This window comes from Bos indicus x Bos taurus, chromosome 5 (assembly GCF_003369695.1).
Source record: "Bos indicus x Bos taurus breed Angus x Brahman F1 hybrid chromosome 5, Bos_hybrid_MaternalHap_v2.0, whole genome shotgun sequence".
In the NCBI taxonomy this organism is placed as follows: domain Eukaryota; kingdom Metazoa; phylum Chordata; class Mammalia; order Artiodactyla; family Bovidae; genus Bos; species Bos indicus x Bos taurus.
Window position 1 is genome coordinate 5,483,813 of NC_040080.1, and position 27,914 is coordinate 5,511,726.

The window sequence follows — 27,914 nt, forward strand, 5'->3', positions numbered from 1 at the left end:
TCACCTGCCTCAGCTGGAATTGGGGGGCCTGACCTAGATGTTTTCTAGACCCTAGAGACATCCGGAGCTGAATTCACCACCTGTTCCCAAACCTGCTCTGTCCCCCAGATCCCTAGCTCAGTCCATGTACTGCTGTTCCCCCAGGCACCCAGAGCAGAAACCTGGGTGTTCCAGACTGCTCCCTCTCTTTCACCTCCCTCCAGCCACGGGCCCTGCCCCTTCTCCCTCCTGAGTGCCTTCTGCTGTGGCCATCTTAATCCCAGCCCCACCAGCATCATCATCCCTGCTGCCTACTGCACCAGTCCCAGCCATCGACAAAACAAAAAGACAGCCTGCTGAATGGGAGAAAACATTTGCAAATGATATAACTGATAAGGGACTCATATCCAACGTATATAAGCAGCTCATCCAACTCAATATCAAAAAAATTCTCAAGTGGGCAGGGGACCTGAATAGACATTTTCCCAAAGAAGGTATATAGAGGGCCAACAGGCACATGTAGAAATGCTCAACCGTGTTAATTATCAGAGAAAGGCTAGTCAAAAGCACACTGAGACATCACTTTACACACGTCAGAATGATGATCATCAAAAAAACAACAGCAGTAACAACACACAAATAATAATGGTGAGGATGTGAAGAAAAGGGAGCCCTTGAGCACTGTTGGTGAGAAAGTATATTGGTGTAGCCACTATGGAAAACCGGTTGGAGGTTTCACACGCACACACCAAAAATAGAATCACCATATGACCCAATAATTCCATTCTTTGATATATATCCCCCTAACCCAAAAGCTCTAAAGGAAAAGATACATACACCCCAATGTTCATAGCAGCATTATTTATAATTGCCTAGATTTGGAAGCAATTGAAGGGTCCATCAACAGATGAATGGATAAAGAAGATGTGGGACATATATTTCTCAGCCATAAAAAGGAATGAAATTTTGCCGTTTGTAGTCACATGGATGGACTTGGAGGGCATTATGCCAAGTGAAATAAGTCAGACAGGGAAAGACACATACTGGATGATATCACTTATATGTGGAGTCTAAAAAGTACAATAAACTAAAGAATATAACAACGAAGACGCAGACACAGATGTAGAGAGCAAACTGGTGGTTACCAATGGGGAGAAGGAAAGTGGGAGCGGCAGGATGGGGTTGGGGTTAAGAGGCACAAACTACTATGCATAAAATAAGTAAGCTAGGAGGATATATTGTATAGCACAGGGAGTATTTCATAATAACTATAAGTGGAGTATCATGCTTGTGCTCACTCGCTAACCTTGAAAACTTGTCAATCACCCCACTGCACGCCTATCATTTATGTGGTATTGAAAAGTAACTATATCTCAACGAAAGCACAGAAAAATTAAAAGCAGCTTTTGAGAGCTGGGAGGACAAGTGGAAGGTGCATGCTAAGGACAGGAGAGGGGCTGGGAGCCTCCTGCCGCTCGGGACCAGCTCACAAGTCAGCGGCGGCCACGTCTTTTCCAAGGCTTCCTCCAACATCTGTCTGGCTGGTGGCTCCCTCGGGGACGCCTCTGCAGTGTCCCCACCGCCTTCACACCCCTGTGGGACCATGTCGGCTGACGAGAGCGCAAGCAGGCTCCCCCCTGGCCCCCAGGGCCAAGCTGCCTTCTGAAAAGGATACATTCCTTTAAGGCAATAAGGGATGCATTCCTTTAATCCCCCTGCCCCATCTTTTCCAGGGCTGCCCACTGCCACTCAGGCCTGGGTGCCAGGTCTGCTCAGAGGACTTGCTGCAGGGGATTTTTTGGGGCCCCCCTTTTCTTACCTTCCATGTGGCTTCTATTGGGGGCCCCCATCTGTCTGTCTATATGGGCCAAACGTGCATGCCGGGCCCTCTGTCCGTCAGGGGTGGGAGGGCCGGGGTCGGGCAGGGCAGGCAAGGGCTGTGTCTTGCTGCCAGCTTGCCCTCTTCCCATGCTCCCAAGGGGGCTCCTCCAGAATTGGGGGTGAGCCAGCTGCATTTCCGTGGGCTGACACCTGGCCTGGGACAGCGCCAGTGAGCCCCTGCCGTTGCCGAAACTACTCCCTGGGGCAGGCGGTCGGGCTCCCCATCAGGCTGGGCTCAACACCAGGAAGGAGAGGTTTGGCTCCAGATGTGGCTCCCTGCGTGGGATCGGCAAAGCAGGGACCACCTAGCTCTGCCGAGGTAAGGAGGAGGAGTTGAGGCCCAGCTGGTGTCCAGACTGGTACCTGCTGTGCCCAGCACCCGCAGGGCAGCTTCACTGCTCCGGGAATCCTAACCTCCCTCCTCTTTCTGTGAACATGACCCATCCAGGCAGCCGATCATGCATCCTGTCCACCTTTTCTGAGCCCCACTTCCTCCAGGCACCGGTGGTAGCGTGGCCCCTCCCTCAAGGGCCTCATGGTCCCTGAGAGCATGCGGCGTGTGTTACGTGATTAAAATAATAACACAACGGCAACGGTGGATTACATGCTGACCACATGTGAGGAGTGATGCCTCCCCTGCTCTGACTCATTCAGTCCCCACTGCGGTCCTACAGCATTGGCGGGGGTTTAGGCGACTCATTGGAAAAGCCCCTGATGCTGGAAAAGATTCAGGGCAGGAGGAGAAGGGGGCGACAGAGGAGGAGATGATTGGATGGCATCACCGACTCGATGGACATGAGTCTGAGCAAACTCGGGGACATGGTGAAGGACAGGGAAGCCCGCTGTGCTGTGGTCCATGGGGTCACAGTCGGAGACAACTGATCAAGCGAGCAACAACAGTGAGTGAGGAGGTATGGATCAGCTAAATTACCCAAGGTCACCGGCCAAGACGCACTTGGGGCAGAACCGGAATCCAGGCCACGTGTATCATCGTAAGCCAGCCAGGGTGGGCTGGCTGAACAGTTCATAAAGCACTTTGGGGTGTATTTATTGGTCTTTCCATTCTCTCCACAGATCTGTATGAATCTCAGGTAACCCATACTTCTAGGGAAAGGGGGCCATTCTCCTATGTTCTAATTCTTTGAAGATGATTATGCATACACAGGAGAGAAGGGGATAGCAGGAATGTGTGTCTCCCCTGATAAATCCCTCCATCTCTGCTCCCCAGGGGCATCAGCGTTATAGTACCTGTGGGTCTCCCCAGAGATAGTTTACCCTTATATTCTCACGTGTTTATATTCTGTATAAAGTGAAAGTGAAGTCGCTTAGTCGTGTCTGACTCGTCGAGATCCCATGGACTGTAGCCTACCAGGCTCCCCTGTCCCTGGGATTCTCCAGGCAAGAGTACTGCCTGGAGGGTTGCCATTTCCTTCTCTATATTCTGTATAATTCTCCTTAAAAAAAAAAAAAAATCACTCGGATTTCCCTGGTGGTCCAGTAGTTAAGGGGAAATGGTTTCGATCCCTGGTCCGAGAAGATTCCATATGCCAGAGCAACTAAGCTTGTACGCCATGACTACTGAAGCCTGCGTGCTCCAGAGCCCGAGTGGCATGACTACTGAGCCCTTGATCCAAAGTGCTCGGCAACGAGAGAAGCCTCTGCTCACTGCAACTAGAGAAAGCCTTCGGGCAGCAACCGACCCAGCTTAAAAAAGGAAAAAAGAAAGAAGAACAAGATCCAGGCGGCGGAACCCGATGTGCACTGAAGTACCCTGCTGCATGTCTTCCCCTCGGGTGCGCCTTTGTGGCTTCACCTACCCTCGCTCTTCTCAAGCCGGACACTCCCTGACGACGCTGCTGTTTGCCTCTGGACGAGTTCGGTTCTTTCTCGGGCCCCCTTTTCGGTGTGGTGCATCTTTTGAAATCGTTCCCTCTATGGTGTGAGTTGTTCTCTGCTGTGTGTATGTGCGTGTTCCTTCTGATCACTCGGAAGACCCGTTGTCAGCCAGCAGCGAGGCAGATAGGCACCATCAGCCCCGATCAGGCTCAGAGAGGGGCAGTGACCTGCCTGCGGTGGCCCAGCCTGGGAGGTGTGAGCCAGGACCCAGCTCAGATGTGCGGTCCCAGGCTCCGGCCAGCGCCTTCTCCGTAGGGCTCTTTATGGAGACAGCAGCAAGACCTGCCTGCCAGGAGTGGGGTGGGGGTTCAGCCATCGTGGCAGGATCCGGAGGCACATGGCGGTGTTCTGTCTTGGAAGGGTTGGGCTGACACCTGTGTAAATAGGTCGGCGAGGGGTCTGGGAGAGGTTTGTGAGCCACCTTGGAGACTGTGGGAGGCAGTGGGAGGCAGCTGCAGATGATGGGGTGAGAGGCGATGAAACGTGGCCCTGCCGGGCACTGGGGAGGAGGGAAGAGGTGAGATGCTTAGGGAACCCAGGGAGCTGGCAGGGGTGGGGTGGGAGGGGAGGCTCAGCATGCTCGATGCTTGATTTCCAGCCGCATCCCCGGGAGAGGATGAGAGGGAGTGGAGAGGTAGGGGGAGATTGTTCTAGGGGATGGAAAATTCAAGGCTGGGGGAGCATCTCCAAAAGAGATGGGGTGGGGATTTTCCTGTGGTCAAGGGGTTAAGACAATGTGTTTTCACTGCAGGGGGCGCAGATTCAAATCCTGGCCGGGAAGGAAGATCCCACAAGCCATGTGGCACAGCCGAAAATAAAGAGAGAGAGATGGGGGTGGGCTGAGCGAGGGCCGCCGCCTTCAGGAAGACAGGCGGGGAGAGAACCTGGACGATAACCTGGGACCAGGAGAAGAGCACGCCCCTTCAGGGGGTGGGAAACGCACACCTGTTCCCAGCCGCCCCACCCGGCAGCCAGTTCATCGGGAGCTGACTGGGCACCTGGCTGCCCGGGAGCGGGCACCTGGCAGCCACAAGGACAGGGGTTTTCAGTCGCCCGCTCTCGGGGAAGGGTGCCTTTCCCAGTGGTCTGTGCTGCCCCCCAGTGGGCTCTGCCCGCCCCGCCCCCCCGCCGCATTGCCCTAGCCCACAAAGGTTGTCCGGCCACAGCCACCCTTCTCCTCCCCAGCAGGCCGCCCTTGGCCTTGGCGGCTGGTGAGTCTGCAGAGCTCTGTCCTGGCCCTTCTTCCTCCCGCACCCCGAAGGCCTCCTAAGCCCAGCTCCCCAACCACAGGGAGGGGGAAGTGGTGGCACAGACCCCAGCCCAGTCACCATCTTTCATACACGTGCATCTTTTGCAAAACGCTTGCCAGTCAGAGGCAGAACGGCTCTTCCCTTTACACAGGGGCAGAGATAAGCTCATAGAGGGCAGGGGATGCACTTCAGCCCTGCTGGGCTCAGTGTCCCACCCCCCCCGCTCGGTGTCCCCACCCCTACAAGGGAGGCTGGAGCCATGGGGAAGCCGAGGATGCCAGTCCCAGCTGCCCAGACACTGCCCTGCTTCCCTTCCTGGAGGCTTGGGCCCTTGGATCCCAGAGGGGCACGCCTGTAGGGGGAGGGAGGCCCAACTCTCGTGTTCCCACACAACCTGGGCCCAGCTGCTAACAGGGCACTTCCTGCCCGGACCCCTGCCCAGCCTTGCCCACCCACTAGAGCTCCATCTGCCTCACCAGCCTCATCTGGAATCTCTTCCTTCCTGTCCATTCTAAGAGCCCCTCATCGAGTCCCAGGCACACCCCACGCTCTCCTGCCCGTGTGGTTTTGCTCTAGAATGCCCTGCTTGAATCTCTCTGCCTCCCTCCCTCCCCGCTCCTCCACCCTTCCAGGCTCTGCTCAAACCCCTCCTCCAAGCAGCCTTCCCTGATTGGTCCCCTTTCAGGGGTGAAGAGGACAGAGAGGGAAGAGCAGCTTGTAGGGAAAAGGGCACTGGCTGTGGGCCAGCCTGGGCTTCACCAAGAGACCCCCAAGAGACTGGAGCGGCTCAGCATTCACACCTCTGTTTCTGTTTTTGCCTCACTGTGTGGCTTTGCAGGATCTTAGTTCCCGGGCCGGGAATTGAACCTGGGCCCTCAGCAGTGAGACTGCAGGGTCCTAAACACGGGAGCTCCTGGGAGTCCTCCATAAGTCCTCTGTGGATGGAGGTGGACTAAAGAGATGAGAAGAGGAAGGAAGACCAGCTTGGTGTTTGATCTGTAACACGCATGGTTCCCGTCCCCTCAGAGCTCCAGTGGTCATCTTGAGGGGTGTCCCGGGCTGAGGGGTCCCTTTGTCCCATCTTGGGTGGGAGCAGGGGCAGGTAGAGGCCCCTGGCCTCTCCCCAGGGCTGGGGCTGGAGCATGGAAGTCAGGTCAGCACCCTGCACCTGGTGCCCTAGAAGTGGGCTGGGAGCGAAGGCTTAAGCGCTGGGTCACCGCACTCAGAAGTCCTCCCCATCCCAGGGCCGTCCAGTGGAAATCCACTAACCCAGACAGTCCCAGGCCACCCGCGGGCACCTCGCTATACTGAGGCCATCTGGTTAGCAGGTCAGCCCCTGAGCTGCATGCTCCCCTTTCCGGGGCCGGGCCTTGGTGACATTGTGAAGAGCTGGCCCCTCTTCCCTGGCAGAATTGAGGCAGCATTTCGGGAGCAGGCAGGTCTGGAGGCCCAGCAACCTGGTCCTGGCAGGACCCTAACCCGATGTGTGACTCAGGCAAGTCCCTTGGCATCTCTGGGCTCCAGTCCCTTCATCTGCGAAAAGGGGATAATTAACCCCGCTTCATGACATCAGACGGGGGCTGCCGAGGAAGGGCTCTGCGCCTGGCCCTGGAAAGGGCGGACCTCCATCCTTGGTCTCCTGTTGGACGCTGCACCCTGAAGGAGGCCTGGGGCACCATCCCAGCCCCTCCCCATCCTCTATGGACCTCTGCTGGGTCTCTGTCGGTCTCTCTGCCCTGAACACACTGAGAGAGGGACCTGGGACAGCCCTGCCGGCCTCTCAAGTCCCATCTATCCAGAATAGCTCCAACTCCCAATATCTCACAGGCAAAGTCTCCGCGCTGATGGCCTGAAGTCTTTTGATAGATACTCCGTGGAAATTGGGAGAAGGCAATGGCACCCCACTCCGGTACTCTTGCCTGGGAAATCCATGGACTGAGGAGCCCGGTAGGCTACAGTCCATGGGGTCGCACAGAGTCGGACACGACTGAGCGACTCAGCAGCAGCAGCAGCAGCAGCCGTGGAAACCATTCTCCTGGATTTCTTCAAGTGGGACTTGGATGGACTCTCCAATCCCAACACCCACCTCCCTTGGAGCTGGACTCAGCCGTGTTGCCTCTGGACTTAGTCAGGACCCACTGTGTCCAGCCTCCGTGTTGGGCAGAAGGGAACTGGCGGAGGCCCCGGACCCGGGCCCACACCACGTGAGCCTGGTTTGGAGGTAAATAGATGACTCTGCACACACAGGGACAAGCGCTTTCCAGTCCTTGTCTGGAAAGTATCAGTTGTACTGATACTCTGTACAGTACTTTTCCCAAGTGTTGCTGGATTCAGGGCCACTCTCGGTGGCTCGGGATTTTCTCCATCAGTGGATGCTAAGAGGTCAATTGACTCAGGCGACTAAAAGGTCAGGTGACTCTCCAGGTGTGCCTGTGTGTGAAGCGACACCCTCGTTCCGGAAAAGGTTGGAGGCTATGATGTAATGATTCCCCCAATTCACAGGTGGGAAGAGAGAGGCAGAGAGAGGCAATTACTTGTCTCAAGCCCCAGGGACAGAGTCCACTCCAGAACCCACGTAGGTGGGTGGCCGCTTCTTACATCTGGGTCTTGGGTCCTGGGTGAAAGGCTCTTGGAAGATCCCGGCGCAACCCCAGGGACCAGATGCAACAGTCAGGATGGAGGCAGGCCTGAGGGTGAGTGGGCACAGGTTCTGCCCGTGGCCCAGCAACCCTCCCTGCCTCCTTCTGCCCTTTTGCCAGTGGCCTGGACCATGTGACCAGCTGGCGCTGTGTTTTCACAGCCTTCACCACTCTGCTCTCCCTGCCCCGACGTGGTCCTTCATGCCGCCAGTCAAGCAGCCCATCTTCTCCTGTTTTAAGAATATGGGCAGTGAAGAAGGCAGATTTGATGCCTCTGACTCCTGTGCCCGTTTATGTTAGAAAGCCTGGCCTTCCCACCCAGCACTGCCCAGCCGCTGACCACGGGCCATTTCAACATCCTCCTCCTCCCTTGGTTTGCCACCCACAAAACTGCATTCCCAGTTTTCAAAGCTTGTAGAAATGAACTCTGCTCTGTGAAACAACAGCCACCCAATCACAGTGCTCGCCGGACGTCTTCCCCGTTGGGTGCAGACCTGGCAAGGACTCCTGGTGCCCACGGTGCCCTGCAGCCTGGCAGCCCCTTTTCACTTCCAACAGCTTGTGCCAGCCGCCTCCATCACCTAAGTCCATCTGGAGGCTTGTGGTCCAGCCAGAAGTCAGACCGTTCTGTAGCTCAGGTGGCGATCTTCACCCACTTTTAAAGGATGAGATCACTCATGGCTGGGAGAAGAATACAGTAACTTATTAAAGTTTACTTGTTCCCCTTTTAATGTTAAAAAGAGAATAGAGAGTGCAGGTCTGAGCCTCAGGAAGGCCTGACCGATCAATATCAACCCTTATAAAAAGAGACAGCGAGGGACTTCCTGGTAGTCCAATGGCCAAGACTCTGAGCTTCCATATTGGGAGCTAGAGGTCCTAGGACCAATCCCTGGTCAGGGAACTAGATCCCATACAGTGCAACAAAAGATCGAAGATTCTGAGTACCGCAACTAAGATGCTACACAGACAAACAAATACATATATTTTTTATTATTATTTTAAAAAGAGATCCAGGGGTTGGAGGAGCCAGGGGAAGTCCCAGCAGTGTGGGGGCAGGGAAGAGGAACGCTGATGAATCCCAGGGTCGGGGAGGCATGGGCAATGATCTTTAGATCCCTGCCCTGGACCTGAGGCTCAGGGAGTAGCCACCTGTGCCCTTTCCAGACCAGAGTCCCATTCCTTTGAGTAGAGGGCAAGTTACTGAGTCCCTGCTCACTCTGCTAGCCACACAACAGGCCTGTGAATCGGGTGACAAGGTGTTAAGGCAAGGAATAACCAGCAGATCAAGAAGATGGAAGCCTAGCATCTTAAAATAACCATCTTACCGGGGTCTTATCGGTCCAGTGTCTTTTATAGAACATAGAGGAGGAAGAGGAGAGGAAGTGAAATACAAAGGCCATTAATCTTGCAAATACCTCCTGTTATGGCCAGTCTCAGAGAGGGGATGAGCTAATTTCTTCTTTCTTTCAATCATTCACGGGTGGACAGGGTCAGGATGACTTCCTGAACACTCTTTGGTTCAACATTCAGGCAGAGGGGCAGGGCTCCCCAGTGCAGGCCGTTATGTATGGACACCATCCTTTCAGTGAAAAAAAGCCACGGGAAGGAAAGGTTAAAGAAATACAGATCCAGCAAAGACTCAGATTCGGTCCTTCCCTGTAACAGACACGCTGCTTCAAGCCGTCTTCAAGGCTCAGAAACCACTTCCCCACTTCTGTCTTCTCTTCTTTTTTGGGGTGTCCCTGTCCTCACCTCCCAGCTCACCCCTCCTCTCGCACGCCACGTGGCCTTCCCTCTGCTCCCTCCTTTTTTTCCTCCTTATCTTTTCCTTCTTGCTCAGTTAGGGAGCCACTGGGAAGGTTTCCTTATTTCCTCTTTTGGCCTCCTGCTTGGGACATTTACTGCTTCAGCAACCAGCTCTCTGCAGAATCTCTGAAAAAGGCACCACTCTCCCCTCAGTGAGCCCGTGATCTCTGGCGAGTCTAAAACCCCTATCCAAACACTGATGCTGAATAGAACTCACCACTTACGGCTGAAGATAGATCCCCCCCATCTCAAGTCCGCTGAGCCAGGCCAGAAAGGGATAACTGTCTCCTGTCTTTTTCTTTTTGATATGATCTCATGTTTTCTTGTAGAGAAGTTGCAAGAACTGGGCCCCCAAAAATTCTCGTGTCCCCGTAACTCAGGTTCTGGGATCAGTAACATTTGGCATGTTTTGCTTCTCTCTCTAGATAACAGACAGAGACAAATAGATGTGGTTTTGAGCTATAGAAAGATAGTGATTTTTTTTTTTTGTAACTGCTGGAAATTAGGTTGCAGATACCATGCCTCTTCGATCCTGAATATCTCGATGTATTCCCCAAGAATAGACTTTCTTTTATGTATCCGCAGTACAGTTTTCAAAATCGCCAGTGTAACATCAGTGCAGCTCTGCGATTTCATTTATGGCTTACATGTACACTTTGCCAATCGTCCGCACAATGTCATTTAGGGCTGTTTTCCCTCCAGGCCAGGATCAAATCCAGAGCTGTGTGTGGCTCAGATGCCCCATCTCTGGTGTCCTTTAATCTGTCCGACTCTTTGAGTCCCCATGGAGTCCATGGAATTCTCCAGGCCAGGATACTGGAGTGGGGAGCCTTTCCCTTCTCCAAGGGATCTTCCCAAGCCAGGGATCAAACCCAGGTCTCCTGCATTGCTGGCGGATTCTTTACCAGCTGAGCCACAAGGGAAGCCCAACAATACAGGAGTTGGTAGCCTATCCCTTCTCCAGCAGATCTTCCCAACCCAGGGATCGAACACGGAAGGCTACAGGGGTGATGTGTGTTAGTATCTCATTGCTGCTATAACTTAGCAAGCTTAGTGGCTTACAAAAGCACAATTTTATTATTGGGTTGGCAAAAAAGTCCATTTGGGTTTTTCCATAAGTTGGTATGGAATATTTTAGTTTGGAAGTTTGGAAGTCCAAAAGGGGCTTCACTGGGTTAAAATCAAAGTGTTAGCAGAGTCTGTTCCTTCTAGAGGTTCTAGAGGACAGTTGGTTTCCATGCCTTTTAGAGCCACGCAGTCTGTGGCTCATGACCCCTTCCTCCATCTTTAAAGTCAGCATCTCATGATCTTTAAATCTCTCTCTGACTCTTCTGCCACCCTCTTCTGTCTTTTAAGGACCCTTGTGATTACAATGGATCCACCCAGGTAACCCAGAACAATCTCCCTGTTTTAAGATCCTTCCTTTAATCACATCTGCAAAGACTCTTTTGACATATAAAACAACATATTTGCAGGTTCTGAGTATTGGGATGTGGACAAGCCACCATTCCGTCATTTCTTGAACACTTGCTTGCTTTCTGGTATAAGAAGATGTCCTGGGTTAAGGCTTCCAGGATTCCCTGAGAATCGGGGTAGAATGCTCTACCCCGATTCCTATAGAGAAGCTTCTGCTCCCTAAATTCTGAAGCCCCATGCCCTCCAGCCAGCCCCTCTGGAGTCCTCCAACCTGAAAGATACACTTCCCCATCTGCTTCCTGCCCTACCCTGGCTCCTGATTTACACCTCAGCTCCTTCATTTGTAATATGGGACTGATAATATCTCACTGGGCAGTTGTGAAAATAAAATAGATGACCTAGGAAAAAGGCCTGACCCAGTGCCAGGCAGAAGGTAAATACCAGCAAAGACGTCTTATCAGTCCTCTCCTAACTGTGCCCCATCCCTTCTTCTTAGGTCCTCAGATGCATGTTCTCTGTGTTATTTTAATATTTTATTCCTTGCCTCCTCTTCCCCATTTCTGTTTCTCTTGTCATCCACTCCCCATAGTCACACCTGCTGATATACGTAATATCTGACCTTCCAACCCATCTTACAGGCAGTTAATACATTATGTTTTTTAACTTTTAACAAATGTATTTTAAATACAAAATGCTTTTCAGGAGTCCACAAGTTTTACATCTTTAAAAAAGCGACATAATTTTTAGGATTCAAAAATTCTGTTCTTCAAAAGAAATGACTAAGTGTTTTCTTCTGTGGTTTCAAACTTTCTACACGCAACTATTTGACTGTTCTATGCTACCCCAGACAGGCCTGGCATAACTGAACTGCTTATGTGTTACTGACTTTCCCAAAAGAAAGTTAAAAAAGGAGTTTGCAGTAAATGCAAATCTCTCATACAATGTTTAATGCAATATCTAACACAAAAGAAGATTTAAAAAGATTATTTCTTTCCTCATTTGATTTGCCAGGAGTTAATGTTCTGTAAAAGCAAAAAAAAAAAAAAAAAAAAATCATTTACAAACTGTAACACTGAGGGTTCCTTTTTCACTCAAGATGTTTACTACTCAAAATGACAACAATTACATCTGTAAGAATATAATAAAAGGGATGGAAAACAGCAATGCAATCAACAAGTGTAGATGTTAAATACGATTTTTTAAGGGTTCTTTTTACGGAGTAGGAAGGATTAGAAGCTTGGGAAAATCCAAAATTTGAAAAAAAAAATAAATAAAAGGAAAGAGAAAAAGATGTCCTCAACTGTGACCCCTCTGTTTATCAATAGCGTCTTGGGCTGTAGGACGGAGCGCTTGACCATGATCTGTATCGACTACAGTAAGGAGAAGGGATCTTCTGTACCGGTCATCACAGTCTTCATACCTGTTGTGCCCACGATCACACCCTCCATCAGAGTAAGAAACTCGGCTCTGCCACCTCCTCCGCCTCCGCCACCATGGCCAGCACTACAAGGCGGGCTGCCAGTGTATATGTACACCTGCTGTAGGTGTGTGGCCCTCTGGGTGACAGAACAGTCCACCAAACTCTCCCACCATCCAGTTCCGGTCCATTTGCCCTTTCCTTAGCTTCCCTTGAGTCATCTATTCTCTTGAGATAAACGAAAGCATATCCTCGGGATCGTCCAGTTCGCTGGTCATGAACCGCACTGCCGCCACTCAGTGGTCACACACGCTGAGGGGTTCGCCCTGCTGCCTGTATGTCTCCTCCGGCTAGACGCTGGAGAGTGACGTCGGCTCCTTTGGCGCCAGGATCCTGGTGCACCGGATCTACTTCGAGATCGCCTCTGTGGCTTCAAAGTTGTTCTCCCCTACATCATTCATGCCGGCCAGGTGCTCCCCAGAACTAAATAAGAAACAAGCCTTGGCTTGAGAACCGATGGCCTAATCAACCCACTAACTGGACGGTGGGGAAGAGGAAAGGGACAGCAACAACGGCCCCTCCACTCATGCTCTGGCAAAAAGGTGCCACTGATGCATTATTTTAAAAATACACGGCAGAAAAGTATTTTGTTGTTGTTGTTTTTCAGTCACTAAGTTGGGTCTGATTCTTTGTGACCCCCATGGACTTCCCGCAGAACACCAGGCTCCTCTGTCCTCCACTATCTCCCAAATTTGCTCAAACTCATGTCCATCGAGTTGGTGATGCCATCCAACCATCTCATCTTTTATCGTCCCCTTCTCCTCCTGCCTTCAATCTTCCCCAGCATCAGGGTCTTTTCTAATGAGTCAGCTCTTTGCATCAAGTAACCAAAGTATTGGAGCTTCGAGTTCAGTATCAGTCCACCCAGTGAATATTAAGGATGGATTTCTTTTAGGATTGACTAGTTTGATCTTCTTGCAGTCCAAGGAACACTCAAGAACCTTCTCCAGCACAGTTCAAAAACATCACCTCTTCAACACTAAGCCTTCTTTATGGTCCAACTCTCACACTGGTATATGACTACTGGAAAAACCATAGCTTTGATTATATGGATGTTTGTTGGCAGAGTGATGTCTCTCCTATTCAGTACGTAGTCTGGGTTTGTCATAGCTTTCCTTCCAAAGAACAAGCGTCTTTTAATTTCACGGCTGCGGTCACCTCCTACAGTGATTTTGGAGCCCCCCCCCCCAAATAAAATCTGTCACTGTTTCCACTTTTTCCCCTTCTCTTTGCCATGAAGTGATGGGACTGGATGCCATGATCTTCGTTTTTTGAATGTTGAGTTTTAAGCCAGCTTTTCCACTCTCCTCTTTCACTTTCATCAAGAGGCTCTTTAGTTCTTCGATTTCTGCTATAAGGGTGGTGACCTCTGCATATCTGAGGTTGTTGATGTTTCTCTTCGAAATCTTGATTCCACCCTGTGATTCATCCGGTCTGGAATTTTGTATGACATACTCTGCATACAAGTTAAATAAGCAAGGTGTTGAGATACAGACTCGATGTACTCCTTTCCCAATTTTGAACTAGTCTGTTGTTCCATGTCTGGTTCTGACTGTTGCTTCTTGACCTGCATACAGATGTCTCAGGAGGCAAGTAAGATGGTCAGATACTCCCTTCTCTTTAAGAGTTTTCCACAGTTTGTTGTGATCCACACAGTCAAAGGCTTTAGCATAGTCAATGAAGCAGAAGTAGATTTTTCTGGAATTCTCTTTCTCCTATGCACCCCAATGTTCATAGCAGCACTATTTACAACAGCCAAGAAATGGAAGCAACCTAAACGTCCATTAACAGATCTGTATTTGGGGGAGCAGCAATCAGAGCAGAAAGGTCTCTGTAGATGCTCATCCAAGCCCTCACATTATACTGCAAAACTGCAACCCAGACAGAGTGAGGAACTTGAGCAAAGTCCCAGGCACAGGTTGGGGCTGGGGGAGGGCAGCGGAGTTTAGAACCCAGACTCCCACTCCCAGGGCTCTCCTAGGTCCCTGATCCAGCACAGCTGCAGAATTAAGTCTGACTTGACCCCCGAGACCCGATGGATATTATGTGTCCAACTCCCCCACTTCCGGCTACCAGGTTCGCTTGCACTCTCAGTTTCCTCATCCGCGAAATGGGGGCAGGAACAGCCTTTCCATCACGAGTGTCAGAGACCTGGCAGAAGAGCTGGTCCCGCTCACCGGGGCCCCATCACCCAGAAATCTGGGACTGTGCTCTCGGCCAAGGACGTGCGTGTGGGGGCGCGTTAAGGTGCCCACATCCTGCTGACGCTGCCAAGGCACACCTGGTGCACACCCAGGTATGGGGATGGTGGAGGGGGGGGGGGGTGGGCCTCGGCTCGAGGGACCTCATTGGCTGGTGGGTGATGCAGCCCGGGGGCGGGGCTTGGGCTCCGGCCTGAGCTTCACCTCTTGGCCACAAGTCCAACTCGGCACTCAACCGGTGAAACTTCCCGCTGGAGCACCCCTTCTCTGCCCCGTCGGCCAGCGATCATCCCTCCCGGCCCTGTTCCAGCCGCACCCCTGCGTCTGGTCCCATTGCCACGAGCTGCTTCGAGAAGGAGGGCAGCTGGAGCCGGTCCTTCGCGGGCGCGGCTTTCCTGGGTCTCTACCACGTGGGGGTGATCCACCGCCTGAGGCAGCCAGCCCGCGCCTCCTCCGCGGCGCCAGCCGCTTCTACGGCTCCTCGTCCGGGGCGCTCATCGCCGTCAGCATCGTCAGCGGTCTGTCTGTCGGTGAGTCCGGGGACTGACTGCGTGGACCAGGAGCGCAGGGAGCATCGCGGCTTACCTGCCCGAGTCGAGGCTGATTCCAACCTGAGAGGGTGGGAGCGGAGAGGAGTGTCTCAGGGAGCCTGGCGCGGTGCCCTGCGCTCCCTCCAGCCAGCCTGTTCTCACTTAATCCTTATGAGAACCCCTAGGACAGGGGACCACGGGCATCCCCATTTTCCAGAGGATAAATCTGAGGCTTAGAGCCTGGAAAACCGTTCCCAAGGTCAAGAGGCTGCACAGAGCATTTATTCATTGATTTATTTATTTTAATATTTATTTATTTGGCTGCTCCTGGCCTTAGTTGTGGCATACAGGATCTTTTAGTTGCAGTGTGTGGGATCTAGGGATCCCTGACCAGGGATGGAACGCAGGCCCCCAGCTTTGGGAACCCAGAGTCTTAGCCACTGGACAACCAGGGAAGCCCCCTGCACAGAGCGTTTGAAGGCAGTGCCGGACACAGAAATTCTGAGCTGGAGTTGGAGCAGGGAGACCATTCATTCCCCTGGCACCTGGGAGGGAGGGCGGGGGCTGAAGGCCCCCTCCCTCCCCCACCCTGCAGATTTGTGCTGCTCCCTCCTCCTGGCCATGGTCAAGCGAGTGGAGCAGCTGAGCCTGGGCATCTTCCACCCCGCCTTCATGCCCATCGAGACCATCAGGCAGGACCTGCAAGACTCGCTGCCCACAGACATTCACATCCTGGCCTCCCAGCGGCTGGGCATCTCGCTGACCCACTGGCCCGAGCGCAAGAACTTCATTGTCACCGACTTCGCCACCCGCGATGAGGTCATTGAGGTGAGCAGGGGGTGGGACGCAGGGCCTGGCAGCAGGTGAGTGAGTGCCATCTCCTACCCGAGTGACCTGCAGGCGCTTTCCAGAGCAGACACTTCTCTGGGGCCCTGGGGAGGGGGGGCGGATCAAGCAGGAGATGTTTACTAACGAGGGAGTTGAGTTGCACAGAGGGGCGGCCACGTGAGTAGGGCTCCCAAGCCTGCTGTTCGGAGGCCCCTCGGCTCTACATGGAGGGATATGGCTGGGGGTGGGGGGCAAAGTCAGGCTTCTTCAGTCAGAGCCCCCGCTGGGTCTGCTCTTCCCGGAAGAGGGGGTGCCTGTGCACCCCCAACCTGGTCCTCCAGGTGCCTTTGGATGCAGCAGAGAAGCATCAATTCTCTGTTATGTGCCAGTCACCACCCCAAGTGGGACAGCAGAATGACAGACAAAAATCCCTGTCTTCCGGGGGCTCCTATTCAAACCTGTGAGGGTACAGATAATGGCCACAAGCTCGTGTAAGGAAATAAGAAGCAATCCAGTATCGGAAGGGGATATGACAGGGAGCCCCATGGTCAGAGAGGGGCTGGGTCTACAGGGAGCTCAGAGAGGTGTCAGGCACATCTCTGCTCAGCCTTGCCACCCGGGTCCCTGCAGCAGAATCCTCTTCACCGTGGTGCCCCATCGCCCAGCACGGGGATCATCTCTGGGTGTTGACCGGTGTATGGGGTGCTGTGCTAAGTTGTTCCAGTCATGTCCAATTCTTTGCGACCCTATGGACTGTAGCTCACCAGGCTCCTCTGTCCATGGGATTCTCCAGGCGGGAATACTGGAGTGGGTTGTCATGCCCTCCTCGATGGGATCTTCCTGACCGAGGGATCAAACCTGCGTCTCTATGTCTCCCACACTGGCAGGCGGGAAGCCCAGTGTGTGCAAGAGCGGGGCCATTTGCTGTGCGTTCATGTCCATGGGCTCCTGGGACTCCAGTGAGTGTCCCAGCATCCTGGCCTGGATGACACATAGCCCAGGGCCTGGCAGTCAGTAGATGCTCAGTAAATATTAGCTGCTGTTGCTCTGATGACGAATCCGTGGCAACAAAGCTCTCACCTGCACCTCTATCCTGTCAGAGGTGGGATTGGTTCTGCATCTCTCAGAAAGGGCTAGAGGGACGTTTCTAGGAGTTGAGTCCCAAGAGACAGTGTTCTGTGCTCGGTGAGTCTGGTAAGCTCTAGGTCAGCAGTTTTCAACGAAGAGTGATCTTTCCCCCTGGAGACATTTAGCAACACTGGAGACACTTTTGGCTGTGACGGCTCTATGTGAGTGTGTGTGTGTGTGTGTGTGTGCGTGTGCATATGCACACAAAGTACTGGTAGCTACAGGGTACAAGCTGGGGGTGCTGTTAAACATCCTGCGATGCACAGGAGAGCGGCCCTGCCCCCAGTGGAGACTCCTCCAGCCCCCAAACATCACCCGAATCAGGGTCTCTGTTAAGCATCTTTTTCACTGCAGGACTTGTCAGAGCCTCTACTGGGAGGAGTAGACAGTGTTTTCCAAATGAGGAGAGAATCAGAGTTTTTGTCAGAGGTGCCCCTCGTAGGATGACCCCTGGTCCAGGGAACACACTTTAGGACATATACCTAGATTCTCGGTGGAGAATTCCTGGCAGTTGGATAAAGGAGAAATGGTGCTTGGTGTCTATCCTTGAGGGGAAAGTCCCAGAAGCAGTCCTGAGTCAGCAAGGGGCCCAGCAGGAAGAGGAGGGCAGGTGGGCTCCTGTTCAAATCCCCTCTTATGTTTCTGGTTTTCAGCTGCACTCCACAGCCTGCAGGATTTTAGTTCCCCGAACAGGGATTGAACCCTTGCTTCTGCGGTGGAAGCACTGAGCCCTAAGCACCGAACCGCAGTTCTCAAATCCCTTCTTAACTTTGAGAGCTAGGCTGGGACGAGGTGATACCTCCCCTCCCTGGACACAGCTCTCCTGACACCGGTGTGGGCTGTTCTGGGTTAGACTCCACTCCCAGAGCAGGTTCTGAATGCCAGGAGCGTAAACGACTGTGTTGTCACTGGCTTGTCTTCCCAGGCCTTGGTCTGCACCGCGTACTTCCCTTTCTACTGTGGGACGATTCCTCCCACGTTCAGGGGGAAGGTAAGTGCACTTCGGGGGCTCAGTGACCCAGTCCGCCCCATCCCTACTGAGAGCTGTGTGGGTAGAGGACCCAGGGCTCCTGGAGCATCTACTGGGTGTGTCAGCCCCCCCACCCTGGTCCCAGGGGTGCTCAGAGCATACTGGGCGAGGGGTCAACCTAGTCGTTCGGGGAAGCTGGAGGTGACCTGCTGCAGCCAGTTTCTGGGGGTGGCTTCGTGGCCGTGTGGGCAGAGAGCACCCCGAGGGCAGCAAGGCCCCCTGAATTGCAGCGCTACATTGACGGTGCTCTAAGCGACAACATGCCCTTTGCGGACTCACCCTCCACCAAACGGGACGGTGGACATCTGTCCCCAGAGCAGCTCGGCTAGTATACACGAGATGAACGCCTTCAGTGCCAACTTCCAGATCTCCACCAAGAACCTCTTCCGGGGCATCACCTGCCTCATCCCTTCCAGCCCCGAGGTAGGTCTGGCCCCCACCCCATGACCAGCCTTGAAGGTGTTAGAGGCTTGGCCATGATCTAGTGCCCGGTGAGTCAGATTCTGTGCCCAGGAGCCTTCCCCACAAGCTCGGGGCAGTTAGGACGTGTGTCCTGAGTCTCATGGTCAAGCCCTTGAACTCAGCCTGGGCTCCCAATGTGTCTTGCCTCATGCTTCATATCGGGGCAGCACCCCAAGGCAACCTCTGCTGAACTGGGATTTAAGCCAGGGCTCTGCAGGTGCTATTCAGGGTCAGGTTCATGACCAGGTATTGTGGTCATCTCTGCTCCTCAGGGAAGGACACCGAGGCTCAGAGAGGGTAAGCAAACTTCTTCAAAGTCACCCAGCCTGGAAACAACAAAGCCAGGCTTCAGATCCTCAGCTAGTCCAAACCCATGCCCAGCCCTAACGGCTGCCCTAGGCTGCGGCCAGATTGACCATCTGTATGGCAGCAAGGTACAAGCACAGAAAAACGTGGACAAGAGAGCCTCGTTTCCTGCTTTTTGCTCTTTGGGATTTCTGGGACGTGGGTGATTTGACAGTTTGTGATCCTAACAAGCTCCTTCACACCAGTCACCCCGGCCTCCTCTGGTCCTCCACTTCTCTTATGGTTGTGTGCATTTTGTAATTCATGAAACAAAGTCCTGTTCATTTAAGCTGATCCTCCCTACACCCATGGAGTGGACAGAAAATCTCAGCCCGATTTTACAACCGAGGAAGGTGAGGCTCTCAGAAAGGTGGTGCAGCCGTCGAGAGGTCACTCGCAGGCTTTCCTGGGCCTGCAGGGGACTCCCTGTTCCTGGCAGGGCTCTGACTGAGAGCCTTGGCCACCTGAGGGTGGTCCTGGCCACGAACATCCGAGGGCAAAGGGCACTGCCGTGTACTGATCTGTAGGGGCCCAGACATCCCTGGCCAGGCCTTGTGATCCCATTTTCCAGAGGAGGAAACTGAGGCCAGAGAAAGGAGAGTTGGAGCAAAAGCCCCCAGCCAGGGCGTCTCAGAGTGGGAAGGTGAATGAAGCTGCAGGGATGGAGTTGCTGGAGAAGACATGTCTCCCCGAGGTCCAGTGCTGGCCAGGGACCCTTGGGGTCCTCAAGCCCTGCTGAGAGGGGGTCTCGGGAAGCACATGCTGTCCTGGGGTCCAGCTGAAGATGAGTCTCTGGCCTGTGACTACTGGCTCGAGGGGTAGGCGCAGGCCTGCTGCCCCTCAGCCTGACCCGTGTGTTGGCAGGTAATGGCCGACAGCTGCAGACAAGGCTACCTGGATGCCCTGAGGTTCCTGGAGAGACGCGGTAGGTGGCAGCCCCCCACAGGAGCTGGGCATCGCCCCCCTATGTGAGTGCCAGGTGGCTCCGCCTCTCAGCCATTTGAGTTCCCAAGGACCTTGGCTCGTTCATTCTCTTCCTCAGCGTCTGCTCTGTGCCGGATGCTGGGGACCCAGGGAGAAATCGCACACGTGTCCTGGTCTCCAGCTACCCACTGCCTGGTGCCGGGGGAACAGATCAAGAGAGAGACATCCCCCAGGGATGATGGAGGGATGCTCAGGGTCACGGGAGCCCAGCAGGGGCACCTGGCCCCGTCTGGTGGGTTGGGTGGGTAACGAGGGCTTCCTGGAGGTGGTGACTGAGAAGCTGGGTTTTAACTAGTCATGAAGGCTGCAGAAATATTGACAAGAGGGCACTCTAGGTAGGGAGAAGAAGAGCAAGAGCAAAGGAACAGAACTTGGCACTTCGAGGGTGCATACCTCAGTGGGGCCATAGGATTGTGTGTGTGTGTGTGTGTGTGTGTGAGACGGAGCACTGGGAGGGTCAGAGAGGTCTTCTTAGCTGGAGAGCTTGGCTGTCATCCCACAGGGCCATGCTCTTCAACACGGTAGGGCTGAGACTTGAACTCAGGCCTTCTGGCTCCAGGGTCCGTGACACTTGATCCCCACTCTATGGCCCCAAACCCTCAGCAGCAGGAAGCACTCACGGAGCACATAATATGTGCTCAGACATAGAAAGCTCAGACCCGGGCTCAAGCTTTGTGTGTTCGTTGTATCTGATTCATTGCATCCAAACAGCCATACACAGCAGGCCTTCATTTCCCCCGTTTTCTAGGGAGGGAAACCACGCACAGAGCTGGCGGGTGGTGACCCAGGATCTGAGCCTTGGGTTGGGTCTTCTGGGCCTGGGCTCTGTCAACCACCAGAAAGTGCACAGGAATCAGACGGCAGACAGAGCAGGGCCGGGGAGCTCAGGACAAAGTCATTCAGGACCAGCCAAGGGTCCACTCATCCTGCGGTCAGCGGGTCCCCAGAGCTGGGTTCGGGCGTCGAGGGGTGCGGGTGGTGAGGGCAGCATGGAGCACTGCGGGGGGGCGGTCACTGTCGCTGGGACGCTCCAGCTGTGCTGACCCATTGCGTCCCTCCTCTCCCCAACCCAGGACTCACCAAGGAGCCAGTGCTGTGGAGCTTGGTGTCTAAGGAGCCCCCAGCCCCAGCTGACGGGACCCCAGATGCTGCCCATGACAGAGGCCTGTCGCTCAACTGGGCAGTGCCCAATGTGCTGGTCAAGGACGTGCCCGACTTTGAGCAGCTCTCCCCAGAGCTGGAGGCTGGTACTGCCCCTCCCATCCCATCCATGCTCACCTGCCAGGTGCCCTGCACGTGAGGGGCCTGGGGCTGGGGACCCCACCTTGAAGGTGCTCGTGATATGCAAGAGGACAGGACTCAGGCGTGCCGGGCGTGGTGCCCATGCCTCGTACACGTTGTCCCCTTCACTCCTCACCACAACCCAAGCAGGCCTGAGTGTTTTTCGCTGATGAGGAAACTGAAGCTCAGAGAAGGGAAGGGGCTCACCAAGGTCTCAGGACCTACAACTGGGGGATTCGAACCCAAGTCTGTGCCTGAGAAAGCCAGGTCTTTGCCCACTGCCCAAAGAAGGGCGGAAGGTGCCGAGGGACAAAGGAGAGGCGCACACAGGCTCTCCAGGTGGAGACGGACTCTTTTTACCCCCGCCCCACCGCCCGCCCCAGATACTCTGAGGATGGTGCTGAATGGTCCCCACTGGACAGTTGAGGAAACCATCACACAGAGAGCTTAAGCAACTGCCCAAGGTCACCCAGCTGGCAAAGCAATTAGTCAGCCCTCCTGCTCAGTGACCTAAATGTCACAAAGGCAGCAACAGGAAAGGGCAGACACATGTCGTGGTCGTGGGAGCCGGAGTCTGAGCAGCACCTAAGTGAAGTGTGAATGGAGGAGTTGGCCAAGCAAAAGAGGGGCCAGATGAGCATCCAGGCAGTGGGCGTGGCCTGTGCAAATGTCCCCGGGTTGGTGGGGAGGGGAGGGGCCCCTGCGGCTGAGGGAGAGGTGGGTTAGCAGAGATCGGCTTGGGGACGACTGGAGGGTGGGGAAGAAGGCCTCCAAAGCTGCAGGAGGAAAGAGACTGGGAGCCACTGGGGCGACCCCTCACTTTCAGAGTTCATGATTGCTCTGAACTCTGGGTCCCAGTGTTGGCTACACCCAGCTGGGAGGGGACAGGCTGAAGAGGTGGGAAGCTGGGAGGAGAGGTGATGGTGGTTGAGCCCAGAGCAGGGGCAAGGGGGTGGGTGAGGAAATGAGGCGAGCCCCTCTTTCTGCCTGGGAGACCACATATGGCATAAAGACGAAGTCTGCATCTACGCTGAGCTCCTGAGGTCCAACCTTAGGGCTCTGGAACCCCCGGCGGTGTCCCTGCAGCCACAAGGGGGCACCAGAGAGCTTCTCTGAAGGCCTTTACAGCATCTCCTAATCCTAATCCTGGTCTCCTCTACTGATGGAGATACTACCTGTATCCCATTTTTCAGAGGCGGTGACCTGGTTCAGGGACAGGAAGGGACCCACCCTAGGCCACGTGGCAGGTTATAGGGAGCTAGGTCTTGGGACTGTGTTTTCAGGAACCTGGAGTTGAGGCTGGTGGTGTGTGCATGGCCAAGCCATAGTTTGGAGGTCAGGATTCGGGTTCTGTCTGTGTCCCAGCCAGAATGCTGGGCCCTTGCACGCTGATCAGTTAAGGGGTTGGGAGCTTAGGAAGTGGTCATGTGGTCACAGCTGCTGTCATCAATAGCGCTGGTGTTATGGGAAGGAGGTATGGTGGGCACTTGTTCCCCCAGGGCCAAAGCAGATTTTCCAGAAGGGCAGGAGAGGTGGAAGAAGTGCAGGGAGCCCAACAGCCTCTATCTTGGCCCCACCACTTCCTGGCAATGGGCTTGGGTGAGTCACTGCTCCACTCTGAGCCTCAGTCTACTCATCTGTGAAAGGGGCACACTCTGCCGTTTTAGGACTAACGAGGGAGCCTGGGCCGGGCTCCATCAATGCAGCTGCTTCCCCTGCAGACTGGCTGGGAGTGGGGGCGTCCTCTGTGGGCCGTGGGAGGTAGAGACGGGGCTCGGGCTGTCTTCCCTAAGGGTGACCTTGAGGGGGTGGCCGGAGGGGTGAGGGGCAACCGTGGCCTCTCTAGTAGCACTGAAGAAAGCCTGCATGCGGGACCCCAGTGCCTGGGCCTCTTTTTGCCGCTCAGGGCCTGGGTGGGCGCTGACGTACCTGCTGCTGCCCTTTGAGTATGTCTACTTCCGGAGCAGAAGGTGAGGCGTGGCCAGGGGTCCTGGGAAGGGTCTGACCCGTTGAGACTGGTGCCCATGGCAGGAAGGTCACTGGGGCACTGGGGCGAGGGGCAGAGCAGGGCTGGTGTCCCCAAACTGCCTGACGCTGGCTGCAGGCCCTGAGCAGTCTTGGTCTTCTTTGGAAGACGGGACTGATGGGGTGGCTGGGTAACAGCTGTGACTTTAGTCCACCGGAAACGGGGCCTCATGGTCAGCCTGGACCTTCCTGCCTCTAGGATCTTTGGTCCACTGTTGCACCTGTCAGAGCCTCAGAGGAAACGAGTTCTTTCTGAGGGTAGCTCTAGGGGTTGGTCTGCCTCAGATTAACTGTGTGGCCCAGGCCAGGTATCTTGACCTCTCTGGGCCCCAGATTCCTTTTCTGTAAAACGAGGCCTTTCCAGAGCATACTGGCTGTGGATAGGCCCTCACTAACCATCTGACTTTGCTGGTTCATGGATCACTCCCTGTTGTTTGTCCATTCATTCCACCAACAGTTATTGAGGGTCAGGCCTTGTCTGGGGGCCGGGAGGCAGGACTGACCGAGACCCAGCCCTGACCTTCTGGGGATCATAGCCCACCGATCGTCACGTATTTATCTGTGCCATCCGGCTGTGCCTGCGGATACCTAGAGAGATCGACAGTGGCTATGGATTCCTAGGAGAGGTGTACAGTGGCTGTGAACTGGAGCAGCTCGCAAGAGTGGCTATGTGATCAGGAAAGGCTGTTTAGAGGAGGTAACCTCTGAGCTATAATCTGATGAGTAAGGATGAGTAGGAGTCCACTAGGCCAAGAAGGATGGAGCAGCATGTGCAGAGGTCCTGGGGCAGAAGGCAGAGGGAGTAAAGCTCATCAGAAGAGCAGAAAGGGAGGCTAGTGTGGCTGAAGCCAAAATCTGGAGTGTGTACAAGATGGAGCTGAGGAAGCTGGCAGGGGCTAGACACACAGGGGTCTATGGCCAGGTGAGGGGTGTGGTCTTTATCCTGATGGTTACAGGAAGGCCGTGGAGGATTTTGGCAGGAAAGTGTCATGCAGAGATCTGTATTTTTAAAAAATTCCCCATTCCCTGGAAGAAGGTCTGTGATAGCGAGCCACTTGTCTCTGGCCCACTCCATGCAGAGTCCATGACAGGGTCAGCCCTGCTGTCTGAACTGCTGGTGACCCAAAGCTGGGAGTCAGCTTTCTGCTGATGTGGACTTTTTCTTATGCAGAGCTTTTAGACTGCAACCACAAGTTAAAATTAAAAAAAAAGACAAATGCAAATTCTAGCCATTTCAGTTACAAAAAGAAGATCAATGTATGAGTGTTGATGGAGTCGCCAGCCTAGACCGCAGGGGTCTTTTCTGTAAACTACAGGCTCAACCACAGCATTGGTGATTCAGTGGTAGAGTTCTCGCCTGCCAGGTGGGAGGCCCGGGTTTGATTACTGGCCAAAGCAGGGTGATGTTTTGAGGCTTCTCTGGTGACTCAGTTGTAAAGATCCACCTGCCAATGCAGGGAGAAGGGAGTTTGATCCCTGGGTCAGGAAGATCTCCTGGAGCAGGAAATGGCAACCTGCTCCAGTATTCTTGCCTGGAAAACCTCATGGACAGAGGAGCCTGGCGAGCTCCTGTCCATGGGGTCGCAAAGAGTTAGACAAAGCTGAGCGACTGAGCACCACATACTCGACATACTGGTTACAATAATAGGGGCAGAAGGCCCAGAAACAAGGGGGGACGTTCAGTTCGTGTTTGGCTTGTCGCAGTGCGCGCGGTGGGCTGCCTGAGTCTCAGAAAGTGCTGGCCAGGCGTGCTCTCAGCTGTAGCTGGGTGATGCTGCCCTCTGCTGATCCTGAGTGGTCTAGGTGGGGAGTCCCAGGAGGGCGCTGGGCATGGGAAGGCCAGGCTCAGATGTGTTTAAGAAGCCGCTGGCAGCCTAAAGGAGCGTGGATGAAGGGGCATGAAGGGTGGAGGGCAGGGGCTGTTCTGGGGAGGAGGAGGGGGGATAGAAACGTGGAGGCGGTAAGGGGATGGTCCTCACTTGGCTGGTGAGAAACTGAGGCCCAGAAAGTTTCCCTGGCCTGCCTAGACCACACAGCGGATGAATAGGGCAGCGGGGCTGCAGTGCAAGCCGGCCTGACCCCAGGGCCCTGGCCTCTCCACCCCAGGGCTTCCCACCTGTGCCCTTTGGAGTCGATGGCCCTGAGGGCCTGGTGGTCTCCATCAAGTCCATGGTCCATGGGGACCGTTCCCCGCACCCTGGTGCCTCTGCAGGTGCTGACCTGCTCTACAGTGCAGTCAATGCGCCTGGAGCTCTGTACCCCGCTTCCTCCTTCCCTTAGCCTTGGTGCTTGGGTGCGGGGGCCCCCAGCTCTGCGCCAGCCCCATGGGGAGGGTGGGCTCTGCCAGGCTGGGCACAGACCGGGGCCACTGTCGTTGCCTCTCCTTCCAGATTGGAGTGGCTGCCGGACATGCCCGCCGACTTGTGGTGGATGCAAGGCTTGCTGAGGAGCTTGGCCCTCGAGGTCTGTTCCAGGACGAAGGACCAGCTCCTCAGGTTGGTCGGGTGAGACGGGCGGAGGGAGGTGCCGCTGGTTCCCCAGACCCTGGGCGGGCAGTCGCATCGTCCGCGTCCCCATCCACCCGTTCGTACAGCCCTGGAACACATGTTGGGTCCCTGCTGTGGGCCAGACCTGGGATGGCCTTGAGGCAGGAGCTGGCCAGTCACATCCATCAGTCTTGGGGGGGGGGGTCACCTGCCCCCTTCATCCATAGGGATGGCCTGAGTCACGGGGCATGAGTGGGTCTCTCTGCTCTGCCACATCCCCTGCCATCCTTCCAGACGTCTCCCGGGCCTGGTGTGGGGTCTCCCCAACCTTCCTTCCCTCCTGGCTGGAGACCCCAGCATTCCACCCCCTGCCCCTTACACCCACTCGGCACCATTTGCTAAACAAGGAAGTCGGCACCGTGTTCCCAGGGAGCGGCTACCCTGGAACCTTCCTGATACCCCCGCTTGGCCAGGATAAGGGTTTATTGCAGAATTTGGGAGAAGAGCAACCCAGAGCTTCACCCAATTCCAGGCTCTGAAAATTCGCCTTTGCTGGCTTCTGCTTCCTCTGCAGCCTCCTTGTCACCAGCTCCCTCCAGCCTAAGGCCGCTCCTCCCAAGGACCTGGCCAAGGAGCCCAGATCTGCCCATCAGGCCCGAGGGGACCGTGCCAGCCCAGCCCAGTGACTGGCCTCCCCTGACTCCCATCATGGCCCTTGTCCCATGCCCACATCTGCCTCTAGTCCTTGAGTCCTGACCCATCTCCTGGAGCTCAGAGCCTGAGCCTAGCCCAGGGTGGGCACTGGAATTGTCAGCCACATGGAGGGTGGAGAGGACAGAGACTCTTGTCCCAAGCCATGTGGGCAGGTGGCCCCCAGGATCGAGAAGAGCCCCCCTGAGTCTCTCCATAGCCCCCGCTCCTGGGTCTTCAGGTTCTTCTTTTCTGGGTGAGGCACAGCCTCTTGGTACAACCCCAGGTCATCCTCCTGTCTCATCACAGGGAGGAAGGAAGCCAGGGGCTGAGACACATGTCTGGTTCTGGAATTTCCATTTGGGGGACTTGAGGCAGCGTCTCGGGGAATCAGGGCTTGGGTGTGTCATAGAGCAGCATGCAGAGAACTTCAGGGAAGGTGGAGAAAATGCTACGGGCATACCAGATCCCTGGCTTCCCTGGTGGCTCAAACAGTAAAGAACCCACCTGCAATGCGAGAGACCTGGGTCAGGAAGATCCCCTGGAGAAGGAAATGGCAACCCACTCCAGGATCTTTGCCAGGAGAATTCCATGGACAGAAGAGCCTGGCAGGCTCCATGGGGTAACGCAGAGTCAGACACGACAGAGCGACTGACACTTTCACTTGCACAGAACAGGGAACAAATAGAAATGTCAGGGTGAGGACTGCCACCTCTCTGACCCTTTCTGACTTTTTCTGTCCTGCGCTAGCCCTCGGGGGGAATCTCCGTGCTCTGCATCACTCTAGAAACCTTGACCTCTAACTTCCTCTGGGTCTATTCCCCAGGGAACCCCCAGCAGGAGATGGGAGGGTGGGAAGAGAGAGAGGGATTAAAATCTCAGAATCTCAGCTATGTGTGCTTTTGTTGGGGTTCCCAAAGGCCCCTGGCTGCCACCACCACAGGTCTCCCTGATGTGTTCCTTTTTTTTTAATATCTTTTTTATTTTATTTTTAAACTTTACAATATTGTATTGGTTTTGCCAAATATCAAAACGATGTGTACCTTAAAAAGATTTTTGATGAGCAGTGCCTCCAGCCTGGCCCCTCCCTCTCTTGGGCACAGAAGGTGCTGGGACATCAGACCTCCTCCAGCCTCTCTCAGGAATTGCTCCTCTTCCCATCCTGAGAGCAGAGCCCACACCATGCCCCTGGCCAGGCCCTTAAGAGACACTCAGCCTGAGGAGGGCTGGGAAGGATGAAGACTTGGAGGCAGGCCTGAGAGAAAAAGAAGCCAAGGAATAAATGTGTGAACAAGAGACACATTCATTCATTCATTCATCTGACTTAACGAGTTATAGGCTCTGGGGACACAGCTGTGAACAAAACTTATATTCTGGTTGGGGCATGAGAACAGATGCTAAACAGGAAACAGGAAAAGGTGAAAATAAGATCATCTCCAGGAATGGCAGTTCTGTGAGGAGACAGGAGGGTGAGACTGATGGGATGGTGAGCAACCTGGGACCAGGTGGTCCTGGAGGGCCTCTTTGAGGAGGTGGCACTGGAGGGGAAGTCTGAGATGAGACTTGAGAGCCGGCGAAGA

General features: G+C 54.5%; 1 protein-coding gene across 1 annotated transcript; it reads left to right on the forward strand.

Moving 5' to 3' along the window:
* The first annotated feature begins 1,582 nt into the window (after positions 1–1,582).
* PNPLA5 (patatin like phospholipase domain containing 5) lies at positions 1,583–26,330 on the forward strand. Its single transcript, XM_027543383.1, is given in 17 exon segments — positions 1,583–1,604; positions 1,713–1,745; positions 3,694–3,763; positions 12,208–12,319; positions 12,639–12,754; positions 14,439–14,591; positions 14,856–14,980; positions 14,983–15,075; positions 15,671–15,903; positions 17,957–18,022; positions 18,292–18,347; positions 18,349–18,484; positions 19,733–19,793; positions 20,926–21,099; positions 22,983–23,113; positions 25,556–25,662; positions 26,219–26,330. Coding segments are annotated over 17 exon segments (1,800 nt in total).
* The last annotated feature ends 1,584 nt before the right edge of the window (positions 26,331–27,914 follow it).